Source organism: Eutrigla gurnardus (assembly GCF_963514095.1).
Source record: "Eutrigla gurnardus genome assembly, chromosome: 15".
Lineage (NCBI taxonomy): Eukaryota > Metazoa > Chordata > Actinopteri > Perciformes > Triglidae > Eutrigla > Eutrigla gurnardus.
Genome location: NC_139938.1, coordinates 15,293,991 through 15,315,185, shown reverse-complemented (window position 1 = coordinate 15,315,185; position 21,195 = coordinate 15,293,991). Strand labels below are relative to the sequence as shown.

Below are 21,195 nucleotides of genomic sequence, written 5' to 3'. Positions count from 1 at the left end.
ACATATACCTGATGTGATAGAAATAACATCTTTAATAAATTAAGTCCAAAAAGACAGTCACTCCCTTCCACTTCTCTCTATGCGTATATTACAGTAAATAATAATAAATAATACATATGCAACAATTCATGTTCAACAGGACTGGAAATACCCAGAAGCAGCGTGAGTAGTGCAGGTTGCATACAGATGTATTCACATGCCTTCATCTATATTCATACAGTACAGACCTGGCTGGCAGTCAGTGCATAGCCTCTCTCACATGCCCCCCCTGGAGGTTAGCATATGCAGCAGCACCTATTCTCTTCATATGCTGGCAAAAAAAGAGGATGTGGACACAATCACTTGCTCATACACCAAGTTTTAAGGATCATACTGGCGTTTTAGCACAGTTCTAACCATTTTATATTTCTGCTGACCAATTCATTTTTAGATTGATTGATTGAAAAAACAGTAAGCCAATATAGACGTTGAGTATTGAGAAAAGAATCATGTGAATTTGGTCATTTGTATTATAATCTAAATAGTAAATAAATACAGCCTATCATGTCTACTGTTTTTTTCTTTTTAGAAAATGGTCAGCAGAGAATTATAGTCAATGGGCTAAAACATGAAAAACACATTAAACTTTCAATATAATCTATATATACACATTATTTTTCTTTATGACTACTTACTGTATGAAACCTTTAGTTATTTTCAGTTTACAGTACATCTCTCATTCTTTCTGTCACCGTCCAGAAGGTGATGTGCAGGTTGGTTTCAGGGGAACAAGAATACATCTCCAGTCAGTTTGTTGAGCCCCTGAAAATGTTCATCCATTTCCCCCATTTAGTCCAATCAGACAACATCACCTTCATTTTGAGAGGTAGGTTTCAAGCCCCACTATTGGGCTCCAACACCCAGACCATCCACGATAGTCAGGTGCTTCAAGTGTTTTACCCTGGATGATGGAACAGATCTCTGGATGGATGTCCTGACAGCGGGAGCGGCAACTCCAGCAGCGATCAGTGGAGGATTATCCCACGTTGACGCCGAGGCCGACTTGTAATTTGTCACCTCTGTGATTGACAAAGGCACCCATAATAAGGGTGGCAGGAAGCGGGGTAAGCCGCTTCTCCAACACGCCTCCTATTATGCAACGACTGTTTATCATACCTGGATAAACACACAGAAAATTATGTCATGTACTGAATGTAGTTTTCAATCAGCATGGCATTCGACTCAAATTTGCAGAAAGAAATTTACCTCGAAAGACCATGTTGGCCTCTGGGATTTCCATCTGATATCCAAACGAGGTTGTGGTCTCCTGCGTCCTGGTACTGGCTTCAAACTCCACCCCGACTTGGATCTTGTGAATACAAACGCCAACATGTGCATATTTGCAATACGCACCTAAAGTAAATGTTGTGTTTGTGCAGTATAGTGGCATTTGCTGTACCTGTTTGTTGGCTCTGTGATAGTAGCTAGCATGGGCACCTCCTTTCCCAGCATTCAGTGTCGCCACCCAGTTGGGTCCTGCATTGAGAAAGAAGGTGAATCACTGCTGCCAAATCAAGCAAAACAGCTTCGGGAAAAGCTCAATCAAACACAATGAAGCACAAATTCTCACGTGAGTACTGTCCAGCCAGAGTAAGAATCCCCCCTTCCTCTGCCCGGCCACGATGGTAGACCAGCTCCCCTCCTAAAACCAGCCCAGAGGTCACACTCTGCAGGAAATGTGCCACAAGGATAACTGTCCAGGAGAAACACAAACAGACACATCAACGAAAATATCATATTAAATGTATTTTGTTGTTACATTGGAAGTTGTATTCAGTGTTAAAAAAAACATTTAACTGAATGCAACAGTGCTTTCTTCCTAATATCAGACAATGCTCTTTATTCCACCTATCATTTCTAACCTGACTCTCTGAGGACATCTGGATTGGCTACCGTCACGGCAGCAGTGAAGTCATTCCCTCTGTATTCAGTTTCAAACTGCCATGTTACAAACTGGGCCTGCTGGGTCTAGAAACACAATAAACAACATTAAGTGGTTAGCGGCAAACGGCATTCATTTGGTGTAAAGTGAATTGAGGTGTGCGGTGACAGTGTCACAATGAAACATGGGATAGGATGGACAGACATTAAGGGTCTCACCTGGAACACTGTTCTGGCTCGTACTCGCTCGTTGAGATGCAGCAGAGCATGAGCGTTCAGGCTGCCTGAAGAGTCCATCTCACCGATCAATGCCGGGGCATCCTAAAAATGTGAACAAGGATCCAGAAAGCACCCTGTCAACTTAAAAGTGCAGCAGCTTCATCTATTCTCCAACATTCTATACAGCTATAACCACATTAAAGATAAGGTAGTGGTGACATATTTATTATATGATGACTCGTTGTTGACCTTGTCCTTGCTGAAATCATCAGACTGCAGATGCTCCGTGTGGAATCGATAGTACGAAGGACTAACAGCACTGAGGTGGAGAGTGTGACTGACCTGGAAGCAAACACATGCATCATAACATTTTCAAATGCAGAGAGAAGTAACTGTCTGAGTGTAGTCACCTTGAAGAAGCTGCTCAGAGTTTTATTGAGGATCATCTTGACTCCCTCAATCTGTTGTGGAAACACATCTGAGGAAATGGGGAGAAAACACAGTCCGGATCTAAAGTATTACTACTTCACTACCTGTTGCCTGCTGTGTGGTCCGCAGACCTACCTTTGCAGCTCCTGTGGAGCGAGTGAAAGCTGCCTGGGTTGGGGAGGCGGCCATCTCTCCTCTCCCAGCGTGGCGGGCTGTCCCAGTGAGCAGGATGTGCGTCCCAGCGAGAAGAAGGAGGGTCCGTGGAGAAAGGCCAGTTCTGATGGCCCGGACCGGAAGACAAAGCCAAAACGCTGCCCATGTAGGCCCAACACCTCCTACAAAATGCAAAAACACAGAGAGATGAATGAAGATGCTATGTCCTTTTTTTGGGTTTTCCCTCACCTGCGTGATTTAAAGCCAGACTCTATCCTATACGAAGAGGTAAACAGAGGTAAAGCATGAATGCAATACAAAAAAAGAAACTAATGGAGCATTGAAATCTAAAGGTCCGTTATTCGGTGTGTGACATCTTGCACACACACACTCAGAGAGTAACACAATTAAGACACACACTTATTGATATACATCTTTAAATGCATCGTTCTGGTTCTTTGAATCGGTTTGTATTGGATTTAAACACGAGTCGCAAGAATGACCATGTTCTTCATGCAACGCTGTCTGTTGTTTTCATGTACAGGTGCAGCAGTCCCGTTAGCTAGCATGACCTTAGCATCGGCAGACGCAGATTACGTGCGCTAGTTGTTCCTCTACCTACTTCCCTTGTTATCAAGAGACGTTAAAATCCGGAGCGGCACTGAGAATCGCACATGAGACAAACTGTCAGTCGGCAAACTGCTACAAACTAGTAATACACGAAGGGTAATTGATGCTCGGATCATCTGATGCTGCAGATAGCTCACTCCAGATGTGATGCGCCACCCTTTAAATATGTCCCCCTGGAAACCTTTTGATGGTTCCGTGCTGAAATCACTAAGGCGACGATGTCTTCATACGTAAAGTATAACACGGCAACTCAATTGTAATATTATTAAAATACGAGTCATGCAATTCCACCACCTAATGTTGAGTTATATACGATAGATTTGTTTGTTATGGGGCTTTGTGTGTGCGCTCGCGGGGAAAACAGCGTCACGTTCCTGGAAGGTTTGTTTCTCGTCGGACTGTTGTATCTGCGACACAGCGCTCAGCGCAGGCTGCTACAGGTGAGACGACTCGGCTTTCATGTGCTGCAGTGTCGGGGAGCAGGAGAAGGTCAGTGGCTTCAGTCTGCAGCACAGTCAATATACTTTATCATATCCAGCCGAGCCCGTCGTAAACACAATATATGTTAGTTACTTTCATATAAGCAATTACTACGATTATTAGACCGTGAAGAAGACGGACGGTGGTCGTTGTCGCTCCTCGTCCCTTTCTAACTCGGCGCTAAAAGAGAAGAAGAAGCAGATTTTGGGGTCCATCTTCAGGGAATTGAGTGTTTCTGTGTCTCGTTTCCAGTTGGGCTGAAGATGCCTCCTTCACGGGCCGTATTGCTGGTGGGAGAAGGGAACTTCTCGTTTTCTGCCTCTGTGAGCCAGTTTTACTCCGAGACGGAGACCCGCATAACAGCCACTTGCCTGCAGCGTCAGGAGGAGGCACTGCGGCATGAATGCGCCGCCGATAACGTTAAGATCATCCAGGACTCAGGTACGGCGTTGTGCTTTTCATATTAATGCAAAGTTTGTTTTGTGGCACTTTTGTTTTTGTACACTTGTCGTGTGTTCATCAGGTGGAGTGGTGCTTTTCGAGGTGGACTGCACGAAGCTGGGGGAATGTGCCTCCCTCCGGGGCCACACGTTTAATCGTGTGGTGTTTAACTTCCCTCACTGTGGGAGAAAGAGTGGAGTTAAAAAGAACAGAGAGCTTCTGAAGAACTTCTTCCTCAGGTGTAAATGCATAACACTTTAGGATTAAACACATCCACAACAGTCTCCACTTTTTACACAATGTCAGCTGGTGTAAATACTATTCTAATGTTAATCATTCAGGTTCCATTCCTGCCTTGAAATATTATAAATTTAAAGAATTATTGAATGTTTATTTCCAAACTTCCATTTTCAAACCATTAATTTAAAATATACCACAATGCTATTGATTATTGTTAAGTTTCCCCTTCGTAACGCTGGTTTTGCAATGTTTAGCTCAATAACTACACATTATGAATACAAGCAGGTATTATTCCCGATATTTGTGCAAGTACTGACAACTGTTGAGTACTAAAAGCTGGAATCAAATGCTTTTCCTTTGATGACAGTTCCTAGTTTAAGTCTGATTTATCATATTTATTGATATATCTTCTCTAATGTCTGTTTGTATTTATACATCATTTTCACCCTGCTCTGTTTATTTATGGACTTTATGAATTTTCCAACATCTATTTCAACTGTGGCATACTGAATGTTTGTCTGTGTTTTTACAGTTGTGTTCAGGTGTTGTCAGAAGACGGGGAGGTTCATGTTTCCTTGTGCAACGGACAGGGTGGGACACCAGCAGACCAACCGAAGCGAGAGTGGCACAACAGCTGGCAGGTGGCTGCCATGGCAGCAGAGGCACAACTTATCCTTAGTGATATCCGTCCTTTCGAAAGTGAGAAATACCAGAGCTACAAGTGCACCGGATACAGGTAAGGAGTCAAGGTGAGTGTTGCAGGGTATGAGTAGAAACAACCCTTTGCATCCCTATGTGTGTGTGTGTGTGTGTGTGTGTGTTGATGGTGTCTCTGTTGTACAGGAGCCAGGATAAGGGCTTTCATGTGGAGAAAAGTTTGCTCCACGTGTTCACTCGCAGCCTCCCCTACAAGCCTGCTCAGACACTTAAGGTCGAGGAGGCTGTTGAAGGGGACAGAGTCCAGTACAACGTACCCGCCGAGCTCAGTGATTACATATTCAGGTACGGTAATGCAGAGACTCTCATGCTGTTTGAGGAATAAGCCACCAACGCAAATTCTTTTTCAGAGAACCTCGCACTCACCATCTCTTCTCTTTTATTAGGGGATTTCTCTGCTCAGGTTCTGTCCACCCTGTCAGGTTGGTGCAAGATTTTCTTCTCAAAGGACTAGCGGAGAAGTGGTCTGTCTCCATGACGACAGCGACCATTCCCTTCCTCCTCACGGCCAAAAAGCTGCAGGCGTGCTGCCGTGACGTTGACAGTACACACTGCTACTGCATCCACCTGCTTCAGAAAGACCACAACTCTGACACGCGTACCTCTACAGATAAAGAAAAAGATCAGATGTCACTTTTGGATGGTCAGGGACGGACACATGAGACGCACGGACAGCCGGGGACAGACACGCAAGGCCCATCAGATAAAGTCAATAGGGGGAGGAGCAAAGGAGCTGAGAGCTTGAGGTCTGCATGCTCTCTCGATGTTGATCCTGAAGGGGAAAGTGGTCTTTATGTGCTGCGACCATCACTGCTCCCTCAGATTGAAGAGCTACTCACTAAAAACGAGTTGGTTAACAACGCAGGGAGTCGTGGAGAGGATGAGGAGAATAATACAAATGTTGAAGTTGAAGGACATAAGAAGGAGGGGCCCTGCGGGGGCTGTAATGGGGTCACCGGCTTGTTATTTGGCGTCAGTGGCCTGGTGTTCAAGAACGTGAACATCAACCTCTGGTCTCTGCCTGCCTTTCATGAGCTCCTCCTCAGAGGTGTTTTCCCTTCAGAATGTGAGCCAGTCAAATTGCTTGGACAAAGGCTGGTGATGCTGCTCGCACCCTACGGGGTCTCCCTAGTAACAGAACAGGGGGGTCTACATCTGATGGCACAGCCAAAGGGTTTGGTTGGTCGGGTGTTTGCGAGTAATGCAAGTGACAACACTAGCGATGTCAGCGTAACTGTATCCCTAAATTTGGACCTTCTCGCCGTGCTCCTGTTCTCACTCCCCGACTGGCGGCTGCTGTGGTCGCACGACCCACGCTTTTTACGGCAGTTTGCACTCTGCCCATCGCCGGGGAAACCTTTCCACCCATTCTCCCTGTTCCCCGAGCACTTCAACTTTGACATCAGCTTCTGGACAGGGCCGACGTGGCAGGAGAGGAAGTTCCACGCTGTGATCCGAGAGGCCGGTCGCGGGACAGTGGAGCAAGTTAAGCTCATCGACACGTTCTCACATCCTGACCTGAGCCAGACCAGTTACTGCTACAGACTCATCTACCACTCGCACACGCACGCGCTGTCTCACACGCAAGCACTCCGGTTTCACAAAGACCTGGAGACCTTTCTGACCTCTCGATTGCAAGTCACCATCAGGTAGCAACATTTGACTTTTTAAGGAGAATCAGGGATTTAATCATTTTTTTAACTTGTTTGTAACTGCTAAACAAAAACGAAATAGTGGAACAGTGTTTACAGTAGTTAAGGCATTGCATGCTATAGTGTGGCTTTGAAATGTGAGCGGTATTCTGTGTATCTGTATGTGTTTAAATTATCATACAATAAATGTGTTATCAGAATCAGCTTTATTGGCCGGGTGTGACCTGGAATTTGACTCTGGTTGCTCTCGTACACAGAAAAAGAAATGTAGCTAGAAACAAGGACAAAGTTGAACAAGAGTAAAGAAAACATGCAAATAAGAAGTGCAGTCTAACAACGACATATAGTATAGGTCAGGCTGAACTTTAGAACTTTATCATTACTCAAAATTGTAATAAAGTACAGTAGTTGAATAAATGCACTTTTATTTACTCTTCATCACTGTTCCTCTGAAGCATAACACGCTTGAGACTTTTGGGTGACAGTTCATATTTTCCTGTTTCCTGGAAATAACTGCATTCCTGTTCTCTTTTTTGAAAGAACTGCTCCACTTTTAGACAATTTAATATTTTTGCATGTTCAGCTGGCCTTCTCCTGTGCACTGATTAGAAACTTGTTATCTTAGTTCACTGGAATTAAAATACCATTACAACATTGTGTTTTGCTCATAAGTGTTATCAAATTAGTACTCCCCCCCCCCCCCCAATACACATATCAGGGACTGTAAAAATCCATATGAGCGAGGGACTGATTGCTTCTTGTTCAGCTTTTATTTTGTATTAATTCAAATTAGTCATGTAAGGGTAATGCGTGTGGGTTACAAACCTATATTTTTCTATGGGAGATTTTATTTAAAATAATTAGCCATGCTACAATCTTTATATTCCTCATATGCATGTGTTTTTAACATACCCCCCTCCCAAAAATAAAAACAATACGTTAAATATAGAAAGAGTGGAGTTGAAAGAAAGCTGAGTGTTGGCAGACCACAGAAAACCGAACAGCGGCGAAAATGAACGAAGCGCGACTCGGGCGCAGCATCGGAAAAACATGGCGGCTAAGGCGCTTCGGCAGCGCACAAGACGAGGCAGCAGACAAGATGCAAACAACGTCAACGTCCCGGCCGAAGCTCGGCTACCGAAAGAGGAGAAAGGCGGCGATGACGGTAAAACCACAGAGCCTCGGCAGGAGTGAGTATGACCCGGGAGAAGAGGGGTCCGTCGGTGATGAGAGCTCCATCCCCCCCGGTCTGACTGACAGCTAGCTAGCTAGCTAATTAGCTACGCTGATACGTTGAGCAAGTTTGGATAACAATAACACAATAACAACGAGCGCTGACGTCAACCTGACAACCCACAGGACTGTCTTTACAGTAGTCTAAAAACAATGACTACTAGGTTGTGTTTCCGCTAGTTTTTATAGAGCAGCGTAGCGCCGTCGGGCGACCTGGTCAGATTCATTCATTCTCCCTGCTGTCTGTCACGTTGCCACATTAATGACACCTGGCAACTCTGCCCACACAAACAGCAGCCTTTCACAAGTGGCGTGGACATATAAACCCTTATTTAAAACCAGTTATTGTCGTAGGTGCGGCGGTGAAGTCATTGAAAGGAATTCATATCCGTTTGTAAGATGACGTGTCATAATAAAACGTTACGTCAGGATCGATACCGAGCTGCAACTGAGCCCGGTGATGATGGGCGTGAGCAAGAGGAAACGGATCATCACCCCTATTATAAACACGGGCGGATGGTTGTAAATATGATACTATGAACAAGCACAACGCTGTAAACACTATTGGTAATGGAAGTAAATAAAGTCTTTAAATAAATCAAATGTAAAACAATGTACACATGCTAATTAAACAAAAAGAATGGAACCGGAAGAGTGGAGGACAGCTGTATACATGTAATTCATTTTAATAGGCCTTTTGATTCTGTGAGTATTCATTAGTAACACAGGCTTATCTTTTCTCTGCTCTGAGCTGATAAAGCTTTGTGTTCCATGAAACACTTATTTTTTGTAATTAAGGGCATATTAATTAGCCAACTCTGAAGTAATTATCATAATTGGTGTTTAATTGAAAACAGATGCACTGGAAACATCAATCAGTTAAGACTGTGAATGCTAAAACACACAGACAAGCATCAAAGTCTTCATTAGGTTGCTTCATGGCTAATTAGACTGTTATTTTCTGTTAAATATGCACAAAGCATACATGATGTACTATTTACACTGTGGTACAACTTTGATGTTTAATACATTTTGCTACTGAAGTGGGTAATAGTAGTGCATACATTATTGTAGGGTATTCAGCAACTGTGCATCTGTGTGTCTTTAGGTCGATAAGTCGCGGAGGGCAGGTGTGGGCTCCAGAAGGTTCAACTGCCTTTAAATGCCTGCTCTCCGCACGTTTTTGTGCAGCGTTGCTCAGCAACATCTCCGACTGCGATGAGACCTTCAATTACTGGGAGCCTGTGAGTACCACTCACTAACATCAGAAATCTTTAAGCACAGTATGCTGTCATTTGTGACCCTTCTGTGGATTTTTCTTATGTCTATGTCAGAACGTCTTTATATGTTCCTGTGAGTTACTCCTTCTCTTTCTTTAACTGTTAATCTGTTTTGTGATGGTTGTTCTCATAGATGCACTACCTGCTGTACGGCACAGGGATGCAAACATGGGAATATTCTCCATTGTACGCCATCAGGTCGTACGCCTACTTATGGTTACATGCACTTCCTGCTTGCTTGCATGCCCATGTTCTACAGACAAACAAGGTAAATATTATGAACTTGCTGTAATTTCAAAGTTCGTTGTTATTGTTCATGTTTAAATTATTTCCGCTGACTTGCAACTCAATCAGCAGCTCTTTTGCGTTCCCAATGTTTCTCTTCTAATATAAAAGGACTGTTTATTTTAAACTGGAGTCCTCCTGCATGTAGGAACATAAACATATGCTCTTTTCAAGAACAGTATGTATTTGTCATCCAAAATGCACACCCTGAGGTATGTATATGATTTTACAGGAATATTTGCAGACGTTTCAGGCTTGTGTTGTGTTGCAGGTGTTGGTGTTCTACTTTGTGCGATGCGTCTTGGCATTCTCCTGCTGTGTCTGCGAACTCTATTTCTACAAGTGAGTTTACGCTTCCCTTTTAATGCGAGTGGACATCCTACGTGCTTTGGCTTACAGATTTTTGCAGTTTAACCATTTGGTTCGTACGTCTGTGTGACACAGGGCAGTTTGTAAGAAGTTCGGTTTGCACGTGGGCCGTCTAATGTTGGCATTCCTTGTCCTGAGCACGGGAATGTTCTGCTCGTCTGCAGGTTGGTCCGATGAATTCACTTTGTTATCCATTTCTTTCTCTGTCATCTGTTGTTTTCACATTTTTAGGTATCTATTCACTTCCATCCCAGCCTTCTTTGGTGTTTATATCCATCTCTTTTGAATAACTAATTACAAAGCATAATTTTCCTGTGCCCTTCATTGCAAGTGACACAATATGGAGCAGAACAACCATTTGCAGTTTGTTTTAGAATGAATATTTCATACATTTTATCAAGGTTTGCAGAGGTAACCTATTGTGAAATGTGTCTGTGACCTTTTCTGTTTTTTTCTGCTCATTTTTTTAAATCATCCATCCTTCTCTTTTGCTCTTGCTCCTCAGCATTCCTGCCTTCATCTTTCTGCATGTACACAACGCTGGTCGCCATGACGGGGTGGTTTCAGGACTCGACACCGTTAGCCATCATGGGTGTGGCTGCCGGTGCCATTGTTGGATGGCCGTTTTCTGCTCTGGTTGGGTAAGGCCGTAACCTAAAATGCATATTTGTCGGCAATGCTATGTATAACTCTTAATACAGCTCTAATTATTTTATTTTTTTCTCTTCAGGATTCCAATTGCCTTTGACTTACTGGTGTTAAAGAGGCAGTGGAAAAGTTTCATCATCTGGTCAGTTGTCGCTCTGCTTCTGCTGCTGGTGAGCATATTTTTTGAAATGCAAATAAGGCTATTAATGGGTACAGGACAAAGGTGATTGTATATATATGTGAAATTGCTGTGTCACAGCTGCAGTGTGTGAACAGTGAAACCATTCATTTGGGGATATTACATTTTCTTCTGTTTTTTTTCAAATGTGAAATACAGAAAGTGATATAATATATTATATCAGACACGTTTGTCTTAAATACTCACATTCTATACAGATACACGTAACAATTCACAAATTATACAATGTTATGTATGTGTTGCTAATGCTAAATGTAGATGCTCAATTGACTCCCCCCTCTGCTTGTCCTGTCTGTCTTTCTCAGATACCCCTTGTGGCAGTAGACTCTTTCTTTTATGGCAAACTGGTCATTGCTCCACTGAATATTCTACTATATAACGTCTTCACGCCACACGGACCTGATCTGTATGGTAATATATGAGAGCACACATCTAATATAAATCATTCTATATCGTGTTGGCAAATATACAGAATTCTGACCTGATATTAACCACACAGAAACACATGCTCCCTCATTTTATTTTTGAGTCTATGTTGTCATAGAGCACTTTAAATAATGTTTTTAACATTGACATTTTCATAATTTATTCAGCATTTTACACAGAGCCCTCTTTGGTAGGCAAACTAGTTCCTTACGACAACTGCAGAACAAAGAGGCTGCATTATGTTGAACCAGGTTTTATTATAGTCACTAGCCAACAGCCAGCTTGTTTAATGTGTGCTGTGTAAAATACAGAATGTGAGGTATTATTTTAATACGTGGAACAATTTCAAATCCAACCAAGGAAATGTTGCTGAACAGCTAGTGGCATTTTCACCTTTTGTTTTGGCGTTTTGGCTAAAGTTAAACGCATCAATAACAATTCTATTCTATACAAGACTGGAGGTGACTGTGCACGTTTAGGATATATATTTGAGTGATTTTTAGGCTGATTGTATTACATTTTAGTGACAGAATGTAGCAAATGGATCTTAAATGAAGGCATGAGAAATTTAAAGCTGCACTGTTTTTCTTTTACTCCAGAGGGCATACCATCATCAACACTAGTATATAAAACCTTCTGAATGCTGCCAATACGATGTAAATAGCCATAGGCTTTATTCAGAGACATTAACACAACATATTTAGGACCTCTGGGCTTGTGTCTCCAAAGTCATTAATCAATGTTTTTTACGGGGTTGAACAAATACTTTGACAATCCCCTTTCCTTCAAAGAACTGCTATAACTACACGCGGTCTTTTATAGTGGTAGTTTCTACATGAGCTGTAATATTTTGCATGTTTTGTGTTCATTGCTATTCAGGTACGGAGCCGTGGCATTTCTACTTTGCAAATGGGATCCTGAACTTTAACCTGGTGTTTGCTCTGGCTCTGTTTTCACTGCCACTCACTGCTCTCATGGAGACACTGTTACACAGGTTCAACGGTGAGGACTGTGTGTGTTTCGTTTCATACAATTATATATTTTGGGACACAGATTCATTGCTGATATGATGTAATCCAATCACTGTTTCGCGTATCTATTAACTGCTAGTATTAGAAAACTGTTGTATCAAAAATGTCCCCAGCCATTGAAGCGTTCCTATACCCGAGTCCTCCTCAGTAGAGGAATATATGTGGCAACATAATGTTGCAGCAACAAATGGGAAATTACCACATGTTTAAAGAGTCTGATTTTGCTGTGACTTAACATTTCGAAGCAGCTCCTCTCATGATTTCATGTTTCATGATTTCAGTGCAGAACCTGGGCCGTCCGTACTGGCTGACTCTGTCTCCCATGTATCTGTGGATGTTGGTTTTCTTCACCAGACCTCATAAAGAAGAACGTTTCCTCTTTCCCATCTACCCCCTCATCTGTCTCAGTGGGGCAGTGGCCCTCTCCTCTCTACAGGTGTGTTAGTAGGTAGTTTGTAGAGCCCGACCGATAAAGGGTTTTGAAGGCCGATACCGATACAAATGTTTGTTGATTTAAAAATCCGATATTCCGATATATCGGCTGATTTTTTTATTTTTATTTCAGAAACGCGTAAAAAAACATTAGCAGATTTCCCTAACATTAGTTATTTGTAGTTATTTATGAGTCTTCACTAAAATAACATGATAATGCAGTTTAAAAATAAACTTGTTTATTTTATTGTCACAACGGAACAGAGGAACATCAAAATGTATTAAAGTTCTGATAAATAAAATGTATAAAAACACAATAACAACCAAACACAAAGTTACCAGTATTAAAAGACTTGTTTAGCTTCATAAATATAACTTTGAAAGAGACTGGAGACAAATTCTGTTAAGTTCTATGAGGGTGTTTCGTCTGTTTATATTTTATTTTTAAAATATTCATTTATCAGCCATTATAAATGCCGATAACGATAGTAACCGATAGTTTGGAAAATGCCTAATATCGGCCAATATCAGCCCGCCGATATATCGGTCGGGCTCTAGTAGTTTGTGTTGTTGGCTTCATTTGAATTAGACCCCTTTTTTGAATTATAATTATTAAAGAATACATTGTTACAGATTATATTTTATTTCTTGCAGAAATGCTACCACTTCCTCTTCCAGCGATACCGACTGGAGCACTACACAGTCTCCTCCAACTGGTTGGCTCTTAGTACAGTTGTGGTCTTCACAGTGCTGTCGCTGTCTCGCTCTGTCGCCCTCTTCAAAGGTGTGTATGTGTGTGACATTATTCTCCTGAGCTCCAATGTCGGGCAACAAAAGCAAGTCCTTCATATTTTTCCCCTCTGTCCACAGGCTACCATGCCCCTCTGGACCTGTACCCAGAGTTCCATCGCATAGCCAAGGATCCGACGCTTCACTCAGTCCCTGAAGGCAGACCTGTTACTGTGTGTGTGGGCAAAGAGTGGTACCGCTTCCCAAGCAGTTTCCTGCTGCCGCACAAGTCAGTATCCAGGACTCCTTCTAATACAGTCTGCAAAGTGTACTTTGTTATTTCCATGTGTGACGGGCATTTGCTCATAGTGTCTCTTCCCAATCGCCAGCTGGCAACTGCACTTCATTCAGTCCGAGTTTAAAGGGCAGCTCCCTCAGCCGTACGCCTCTGGTCCTCTGGCCACGCAGACCATCCCAGCTAATATGAACGACCAGAACCTGGAGGAGCCGACCAGATATGTGAGTCACTCAGCCATATGCGCATGTGTGTGTTGACTCTTAATAGCAATTGCATTCTAAATTGAACATTTCCACTCTGGGCAGGTGGATATACGGCAGTGCCACTACGTAGTAGATGTGGATACAGATGAAGAGACGCCACTCGAGCCGCGTTATTCAGCGAACAAAGAGGAGTGGAGCGTCATCGCCTATAAGCCGTTCCTTCAAGCCTCAAGGTATTTTCCCAAATCCTTGAAATGAATAGAAATATCATCTATTTTTCCTGCATATATTGATTAGAAAGAGAGTTTCTTAATAAAACCCTTTTTTTTTCAAGGTCATCGCCCCTCTTCAGAGCGTTCTACATCCCGTTTATATCGGATCATCACACCACCTACAGGCGTTACGTCATCTTGAAACCACGGCGACAGAAGCAGCCTCGTAAGCGGACCCATGGCTGACCATTTAACCTAAACGTGGCCCCAAGTACAAAATCTACAAAAACGATAGAAATCAATCACTTCCCCTCAAAACAGCTGGTATTCTTGTGTATTTGTGTGTGTATTGTGCGTATGTCCATATGTGCGTGTGTGTGAGTGATCGTGTGACGTATGGATGAATGCGTTTTTCTCTAATGAAACATCTGAAGATACCCTTTAAGGACATTATGTCTGCCTTTGAGCTCGTGTGTGAGTTCTGTACGGTTTGTGTGTTTGTGCAGCAGGTATCAGCTGGACCTGTACGTCAAACATTTTATCTCAGTTTGTGTGCGTGTTTGTTAAGTGAATGTCTTACAGTGGATGCACACTACAAGATTGTACATGTATTTAGCCCAGGACAGGCCGTTTCACACAAATAAGAGTGTCTTCTTTTCATACTAATTTCAAAATGTGGCCTAAATGGAAGAATTTGAAGAATAAATGTAAAAAATCTTGTAGTGTTTGCTTGACTGGACTTGAACAATATCTTATTGTGTGCTCTGTGTGAGTGGTGGAGATGAATGAACGTGTGGGTGTGTGATTAATTTAACTAGGAATGTTAATAAAACATGATTGAGTGCTAATGCAACCCTCCTGTTGTTTTTATTGGGACGGTAAAATCACAACACGTGGCCAGATTTCATTGTCATCTCATTTTATTTGAGGGTGTAACAAACATACAAACCACTCTCACTTACAGGAGAGACATCAAGTTATACATTCTGAATAAGTCATAATAACGATGCTGTGTTTTTGTCATTCTCTTTGATATCATGCCATTGCTGTGGTCAGGCTGCAGGCACTCAAATTGATTTCCTCAATAGGAGACAGAATGCCATTAATAAATAATGGAACAGGTGTCGATAAAAGTCTATTCATTTTCTGGACATCTCATCAATGTAAGGCCATGTCAAAACACAATTGCAGTACATTAAAAACGTTTTCAGCCTTCACTCCCTCAAGCAGTATTGATTAAGTGTGTCTTTCTCTGAGGTAGCCTGTTTATGTCAGGTAAACGTGGGTGTTATTAAAACAAGTATATTCAGGCACAGCAAACGGGGGTCCAAGACCTGAATAGTTAATCTATCAAGCGAGGGCAGCATGACAAGGCCATGCAAAACAGGCTGCTACACAAAGTCGCTCCCAATCAATCAGTCAGATTAAGACACTCCATGCTATTTCTTCAGGTTTCTTCTTCTCCCCAAAGCTGAAATATCACTCTGAAGACCCCCGGGTTTATTGTGTGTGCATGTGTCTGTGGTATTGATTAGAAAAGAACATATGTTGGAGATATGCAAGGTTTAAGCTCAGTATCGACTGTAATGATCGGAGCCATTAGAGGTCCAGAGAAAGTAGTCAGTCAAAGAAGACTTGTCAAAAGAGTACTCCAATGATTAAACATGGTACTATTACGGTGTCACACTTGTGATGGACAGTTTTTTTAAAAGGGTCGAAATCAATGCAACAAGATATCTATTTTATTTTATTACACGCATTTTACTTAATTCTCAAAACAGCTTCAAGCTTGGGGAGCGGGCTACAGAGGTCTGCTAAACTCACTTCCTTGTAACTCCACATCCAGATTTTATTTCCTAGTCTTCTGCACCACTGCCGACTCAAGTGACATCACTTAAGGCGATTTATCAGATTTCACAAAGCTCTCTCTGGAGCCACAAAAAGCGTCATACAACTGTTTTTACAAATATGCAATAGCACTCCTGTATGATCTAGGCTTTTATGTGTGAAATCGATACCGTTCACAGTAAATGTCTAATCTCAAGACTCCTTTAAATTGTTGGTTCGCGACCCGAATCTAGTAAAGGTGAATTGACTTTGATTTTGCGGGGCCCATCGCAGTTACAGTGAAAGCTTTAGGTGATGTTGATTATTTAGAGTGACTTGGATGTTGTTTCTGGAAAAATGTTTAATTATTCAAATGTAATTCTCCAGTTTTTCATTCATATCAATTGAATTTGGGTGGTGGCAGAAATCTCAGGGACAATGTCACAAATGTGAGCAAGTCAAACCCAAATACATTTTTTTTTTTTTTTTGTAATTTGGATAAGGTGATCCTTTTATTTAAAGTTCATATTCCAAAGAAAATCTGTTTTTGATTATCACAACTAATTGCCACAGGGACCTAGTCAACCGACCGCCAACAGATTGAATTGTGGGGTTAGCGTCATCTGACCTAAATCCCCTAAAAGGCTTCATAAACATACCGTACAAACAATTCACATACTCTTTGTCTCTGTCCACAATCACAGATGCTGTACACGCTATAAAGCAGCTGTTCAGAGAATCAATAATTTTCTCTGTTGATCCATTCCTGTTCATTGAAGTATCTCCTTCCGCCATCAAGATTCACGCCATTCCTGTAGTAATCCAGATTGGCTTGGTAGGACTTTCGGTTTCCATAGGTTCCCAGGCTGGTTTGGTAAGAGTCTTCCTTGCCGTTGGTGACATACGTCTGATAGAGGTCAGCCTTTACTGTGTGACTTCCAGGCCTCAGTTTGGGATCATAGAGGTCACTCCCTCCTCTGGTGCTACCATCATACAATCCATGGTCGCCATACACACTGCTGCCGTAATGCTCGCTCTTTGTCGTGCGACGGCCTAGACTCCTGTCGTAATACTCTTTGTGCCCGGTGTCGATCCGGTCCCTCTTTGCTGAGCGGCCCAAGCTGGTGTTGTAGAAGTCGTGGGTTCCGCGGCGCCCGAGGCTCAAGTCATTGAGGTCAAAGTTGAGGAAGCAGCTCTCTGTGCTGGCAAGCGTCACGAAGCCGCTCTCCGTGTCGCGGCCGCCCAGGTTGTCGTAGTCACCTGTTGGGGTGTCGGGGGAGGAGCATACGAAGGAGGTGTTTTTGGTGTGGGGGCGAGCTGAAACCAGGTCGTCATCCTTCTGGGCACTGATGACGTTGTAGACGTCGGTCGGGGCCGGGCTGTGGACAAGGTCTGTCTGGCATACTTCTGATTTCTGCTCTTTTCGCCTTCTGTCTCACACACACACACACACACACACACACACACACACACACACACACACACACACACACACACACACACAAGAGAAGCGTAAAAAACAACCCTCCCCAAACATTAACCCAGAATGAAACCTGAAGCTATACTGTTTACGAGGTCTGATGAGGTTTATTCCTTGGTGACATAGACCTTCATTGTAGTCCGAAGACTATTAAAAGCACATTAATGACTCAAACCGCTGCACTCAGTAACGGGTTCCTTCAACACAATGAACATGGGCACTGTAGTCTATTCTCAAACATAAAAACTAAAAACTAAATACTTCAAAGACATTCATTCCAAACCGATTGGTTGTTGCAATTGAGTGCCATATTTACAGAAGACTAAAACAGACTAAAACATTGTTGGTTTTTCATGGGATTTGTGAACGATAAACAATATACTATATATCACAAAAGGTTTTTAATTTTGACAACGTATTTTGGAAATGTTAGAATAAGCGACATGATGTTGCATCTTCATATCTGTAGCCTAGATTGTCCTATGAAGTGCAGAACTTGTGAAAGACATTAATAATTGAGCTCAAAGTAGCTCAAAGCATTTCATATATTAATTGTTTTGAATCCTCACCGTCGGACAAGCACTTTGAAGCAGCAGACTCCAATCACCGTCAGCAACAGCAGTATCAGGGGAATGGTGGGAATGATGACGTAAATCAAATTAAAAGCTAAAAGAGACAGCCGACACCAGGGAGATATAGATTTAGTTGCTGTCATGTTGATGTTTGAATATGACATGTCAGAGTAGAGAACGTATATTTATCAGTGTCGATCATGGATCAGCCGACCTGTGTTTCTTTCCCAGTTTCTGTCAGTTGGATCCCACGGTAACGCAGAAGAGAAGACATCTGTAATGAGAAGCATCGTATGTACACTGAGTATTGACCTGACTTTCAGAGTTTTAAACATATCTGCTAAATCTGAGCACATTTTACTTGTTTGAGTGGAGTTGGGAGAAGGGGAAGGTTCCGGTCGCCTCTCTGTGGAGGAAAAGGAGTCACAGTCAACCGTGTTCAGGTAGTTTCAGAGGACAAGAATATTGAAGAAAATGTAGTCAGTGAATGTTTACCTGCAGTGTATTTGCAGATGAAGTTGTTCTTCGTTTCACAATTGTCGTCATTCCACTGGAACATGTAGAGTCCTCCGAGGCCGGGAGGAGCGGACGGTTGGTGATACATCACCACACACACCTCATAGCCGCACGAGGGCTCGTCCCAATGCCAGTTCCTACAACACACACACACACACACACACACACACACACACACACACGCACACACACACACACACACACACACACACACGCACACAAAACTTACATTATCATCATACAATGTAATTTAATAAAGGTAAAAAAAAGGCCTAATAAAAAGGCAAAATTGCTAATTCATAGGAAAAGTTATTGTGCAGATGCAATAACACTAAGATTTGATTATTGTATACAGTATATATACACGTACATATGTTGGCCGACAAGTATTCAGGACAGAAATGTCTAAATAAGTTATGGTTATAGTTAGTAATTAAAAAACGAACTTGAATCCTAATCCGTATAAATATCAGTCGATACGTCGTACATCTTTTTCAAAATCAATATCGGTATAATATGGTCAACGTTTATCATTTGAAAAGATTTGGGCTGTGAAGAAATGTTTTTGTATTCAAGAAACATGCTTTATTTTATAGCTAATTTCTCCAAGGAAGTTTTTTTAAATCAAGCACCATATCAGCACTAGTATTCAACAAGTCTGCATGGATGACCACACAACCAAGGAAACGCCTTTCTCTAACAATGGAAAAAACATTTCTTCATGGCCCTAAAAACCGAACCTTTGACCCTTAGACCCTCGAGAGAGCTCCCACTCACCTAAATGTGGACTTGCTGCCATCCAGCCAGCGGTACTGCGAGGAGCATTCGGAGCTGCTGTTCTCGTCTCCGTGGTTACGGCGGAGACCGATCCAGAAGTCTCCATCGGTGGGACGGAGCTCTGTGATGAGCTGCTCTACGATCTTCTGCTCGGACAGGGACTCCACGCTCAGCAGCTGCCCTCCGTCCCGCCTGCAGGCCAGCTCGGCCTCCACGAAGTTCAGCCTCCGCCGGAGCTCGGAGAAATAGGCCAGCTTGTAACACGGCCTCCCTTTTCCTGCCTTGCACACACGTTGGCCTGCACACACACACACACACACACACACACATACACACATACACATCAGGTCACAGTCAGAACACCGAACATGAACTGGATGATGAAATGATGGAATGATGGAATTCTGCGCCCGATGACAGAGATGGAGTTCGTACAAGCCTTCTGTAAAATACATTTTTTTAAAGAGAAATGATGTTGCCTACCTCTGGCTTCGAATAGATCCGCTTCAGGGGCCAAACATTCAGCATAGATGGCAGGAAGGCAGGCCGTGGGGGAACCAAAGACAGATCCACAGCTGAGTCAAGAGTTGATGTCTTGGAGCCGTGTTGTGTGTTCTGTGTGCAGCTTACCTGTGATGAGGCTCGAGGCTGCAGACGGATCAGAACACAAAAGCAGGAGGGGACAGATGATTGTCAGCAGGTCCATCTTTGTCAGCCGTTCACGACCACCTCTTGTGTTTTAGTTTGTTCTTTTTCATTCCGCTGACATCTGGTTATCAGTGGAGCTCTGGTGAAACCAGAGACACTTCAGGTGAACCGTAAGAGGTGAGCGGTTGTTTCGAGTTTAACAAAATGCCCTAAAAAGGAGGAAATTCAAAGAGAAAGCTAGGAAGTGATAAAGAGGCAAGTCTCCCGATGTAGTTGCTGAGCCAGGGAGTATGTGAGACAGAAGGAGGAGCAGGAAGAGGAGGAGAACAGACTGTGTGTGTTTGGGAGGGGTGTGCAATCTGTTAAGAGCAGTTTTAATGATTGGGAGAAGAGGCTGCATTGATCGCAAGACATCTAATCATGCGAGTGCTTCTTATCGTAAACGCTGACAAGAGGCAGATCTCGCTCCTTCCTTTATTACTTAAGCTTTGGATATTACCATTACAAAAGTGTTACACGAAAATGATCTGCTCTAACTCGATCAGGTTTAGTTTAAATATATATTTCTCTCCCTTATTGTGTTTCAGTGCAAAGAAGGACATGTAGCAACACAGTGGACTTATTCAAGAGGAGAGACAATACATTTTCTTTATTATAAAAATCTGAATTATTATTATTTTTTAAATGGGACTATATGTATTCATTACATTGTAAATACATGCGATTATAGCCAGATGGCTATGTTAAATATTTCTCTGCAACATATAATATTTAAAGCATATACTTCAAACTAAAAGAGCACAGATGAAAACACAAATACCCACAATTGTATCATATAGTTTTGTTTTTGTATTATTATCTTAAAATGTTTTGTAGTAAAACATATTTAATAGTTGTAATATTTTTTTTGCTATTTGGGAAATGCTATTATTTTCTTAATTGATTAGAGATTGATCCAACTCATGAAGGAAGCTAAAGTTCCTTTTCCTTTTAACCTTTTGTCTCTTACTATTCTAAGTCTTTGAGCTGAACTAAGCTGACCACATTCTCACGGCAGCTTCATGCACTGTAATCAGTACAGTCAGGCTAGCTGTTTCCCTTTATTTCCTGTCTTTATGCTAAGCTAAATTAGCCACCTGCTGGTGGTAG

The 21,195-nt window shown here is 42.4% G+C and overlaps 4 protein-coding genes across 6 annotated transcripts; 2 read left to right on the top strand and 2 right to left on the bottom strand.

Moving 5' to 3' along the window:
- Positions 1–14: 14 nt before the first annotated feature.
- LOC311025894 (mitochondrial import receptor subunit TOM40B) lies at positions 15–4,096 on the bottom strand. 2 transcript variants are annotated; one of them, XM_084029045.1, is made up of 10 exons: positions 3,973–4,096; positions 2,704–2,903; positions 2,550–2,617; positions 2,389–2,481; positions 2,140–2,241; positions 1,902–2,007; positions 1,610–1,732; positions 1,439–1,515; positions 1,246–1,348; positions 15–1,155 (listed from the first exon to the last, which is right to left on the bottom strand). In XM_084029045.1, exons 1-10 carry the CDS (start codon positions 4,044–4,046, stop codon positions 1,016–1,018), a joined length of 1,086 nt encoding a protein of 361 aa, XP_083885171.1. In that variant the 5' UTR covers positions 4,047–4,096; the 3' UTR covers positions 15–1,015. The 2 variants fall into 2 exon arrangements, with proteins under 2 accessions (XP_083885171.1, XP_083885172.1); XM_084029046.1 differs by lacking the exon at positions 3,973–4,096 and adding an exon at positions 3,344–3,518.
- Positions 3,666–7,068, top strand: fdxacb1 (ferredoxin-fold anticodon binding domain containing 1). The gene is made up of 6 exons (XM_084029027.1): positions 3,666–3,840; positions 4,084–4,272; positions 4,355–4,511; positions 5,045–5,248; positions 5,356–5,514; positions 5,616–7,068. Exons 1-6 carry the CDS (start codon positions 3,681–3,683, stop codon positions 6,880–6,882), a joined length of 2,136 nt encoding a protein of 711 aa, XP_083885153.1. The 5' UTR covers positions 3,666–3,680; the 3' UTR covers positions 6,883–7,068.
- An 825-nt stretch (positions 7,069–7,893) lies between these two features.
- On the top strand, positions 7,894–15,073 carry alg9 (ALG9 alpha-1,2-mannosyltransferase). The gene is made up of 15 exons (XM_084029035.1): positions 7,894–8,071; positions 9,223–9,358; positions 9,528–9,662; positions 9,951–10,021; positions 10,124–10,212; positions 10,554–10,689; positions 10,779–10,866; positions 11,201–11,306; positions 12,201–12,323; positions 12,634–12,788; positions 13,439–13,568; positions 13,655–13,802; positions 13,903–14,032; positions 14,117–14,247; positions 14,349–15,073. Exons 1-15 carry the CDS (start codon positions 7,932–7,934, stop codon positions 14,470–14,472), a joined length of 1,842 nt encoding a protein of 613 aa, XP_083885161.1. The 5' UTR covers positions 7,894–7,931; the 3' UTR covers positions 14,473–15,073.
- Positions 15,074–16,353: 1,280 nt separating this feature from the next.
- layna (layilin a) lies at positions 16,354–20,218 on the bottom strand. Of its 2 annotated transcripts, XM_084029037.1 has the most exons (8): positions 20,029–20,218; positions 19,882–19,902; positions 19,399–19,696; positions 18,601–18,758; positions 18,467–18,511; positions 18,320–18,379; positions 18,103–18,199; positions 16,354–17,483 (listed from the first exon to the last, which is right to left on the bottom strand). In XM_084029037.1, the coding sequence occupies exons 1-8, from the start codon at positions 20,102–20,104 to the stop codon at positions 16,793–16,795; spliced, it is 1,446 nt and encodes a 481-aa protein (XP_083885163.1). In that variant the 5' UTR covers positions 20,105–20,218; the 3' UTR covers positions 16,354–16,792. The 2 variants fall into 2 exon arrangements, with proteins under 2 accessions (XP_083885163.1, XP_083885162.1); XM_084029036.1 differs by having other exon boundaries at positions 18,320–18,511.
- Between the last annotated feature and the right edge of the window lie 977 nt (positions 20,219–21,195).

Bases quoted from the DNA above. Each gene is read 5' to 3' on its own strand.
- LOC311025894 (XM_084029045.1), bottom strand. From the start codon at position 4,046: ATGGACCCCAAAATCTGCTTCTTCTTCTCTTTTAGCGCCGAGTTAGAA. The intron at 2,008-2,139 runs GTGAGACCCTTA...TTGTGTTTCTAG, and splicing joins GAGCCAGAACAGTGTTCCAG to ACCCAGCAGGCCCAGTTTGT. The intron at 1,349-1,438 runs GTACAGCAAATG...TGTATTCACAAG, and splicing joins ATCACAGAGCCAACAAACAG to ATCCAAGTCGGGGTGGAGTT.
- layna (XM_084029036.1), bottom strand. From the start codon at position 20,104: ATGGACCTGCTGACAATCATCTGTCCCCTCCTGCTTTTGTGTTCTGAT. The intron at 18,512-18,600 runs GTAAACATTCAC...TTTCCTCCACAG, and splicing joins CATCTGCAAATACACTGCAG to AGAGGCGACCGGAACCTTCC. The intron at 18,200-18,319 runs GTCGGCTGATCC...TGTCTCTTTTAG, and splicing joins AAACTGGGAAAGAAACACAG to CTTTTAATTTGATTTACGTC.
- alg9 (XM_084029035.1), top strand. From the start codon at position 7,932: ATGGCGGCTAAGGCGCTTCGGCAGCGCACAAGACGAGGCAGCAGACAA. The intron at 10,213-10,553 runs GTTGGTCCGATG...CTTGCTCCTCAG, and splicing joins AATGTTCTGCTCGTCTGCAG to CATTCCTGCCTTCATCTTTC. The intron at 10,867-11,200 runs GTGAGCATATTT...TGTCTTTCTCAG, and splicing joins TCGCTCTGCTTCTGCTGCTG to ATACCCCTTGTGGCAGTAGA.
- fdxacb1 (XM_084029027.1), top strand. From the start codon at position 3,681: ATGGGGCTTTGTGTGTGCGCTCGCGGGGAAAACAGCGTCACGTTCCTG. The intron at 4,273-4,354 runs GTACGGCGTTGT...TGTGTTCATCAG, and splicing joins TAAGATCATCCAGGACTCAG to GTGGAGTGGTGCTTTTCGAG. The intron at 5,249-5,355 runs GTAAGGAGTCAA...TCTGTTGTACAG, and splicing joins TACAAGTGCACCGGATACAG to GAGCCAGGATAAGGGCTTTC.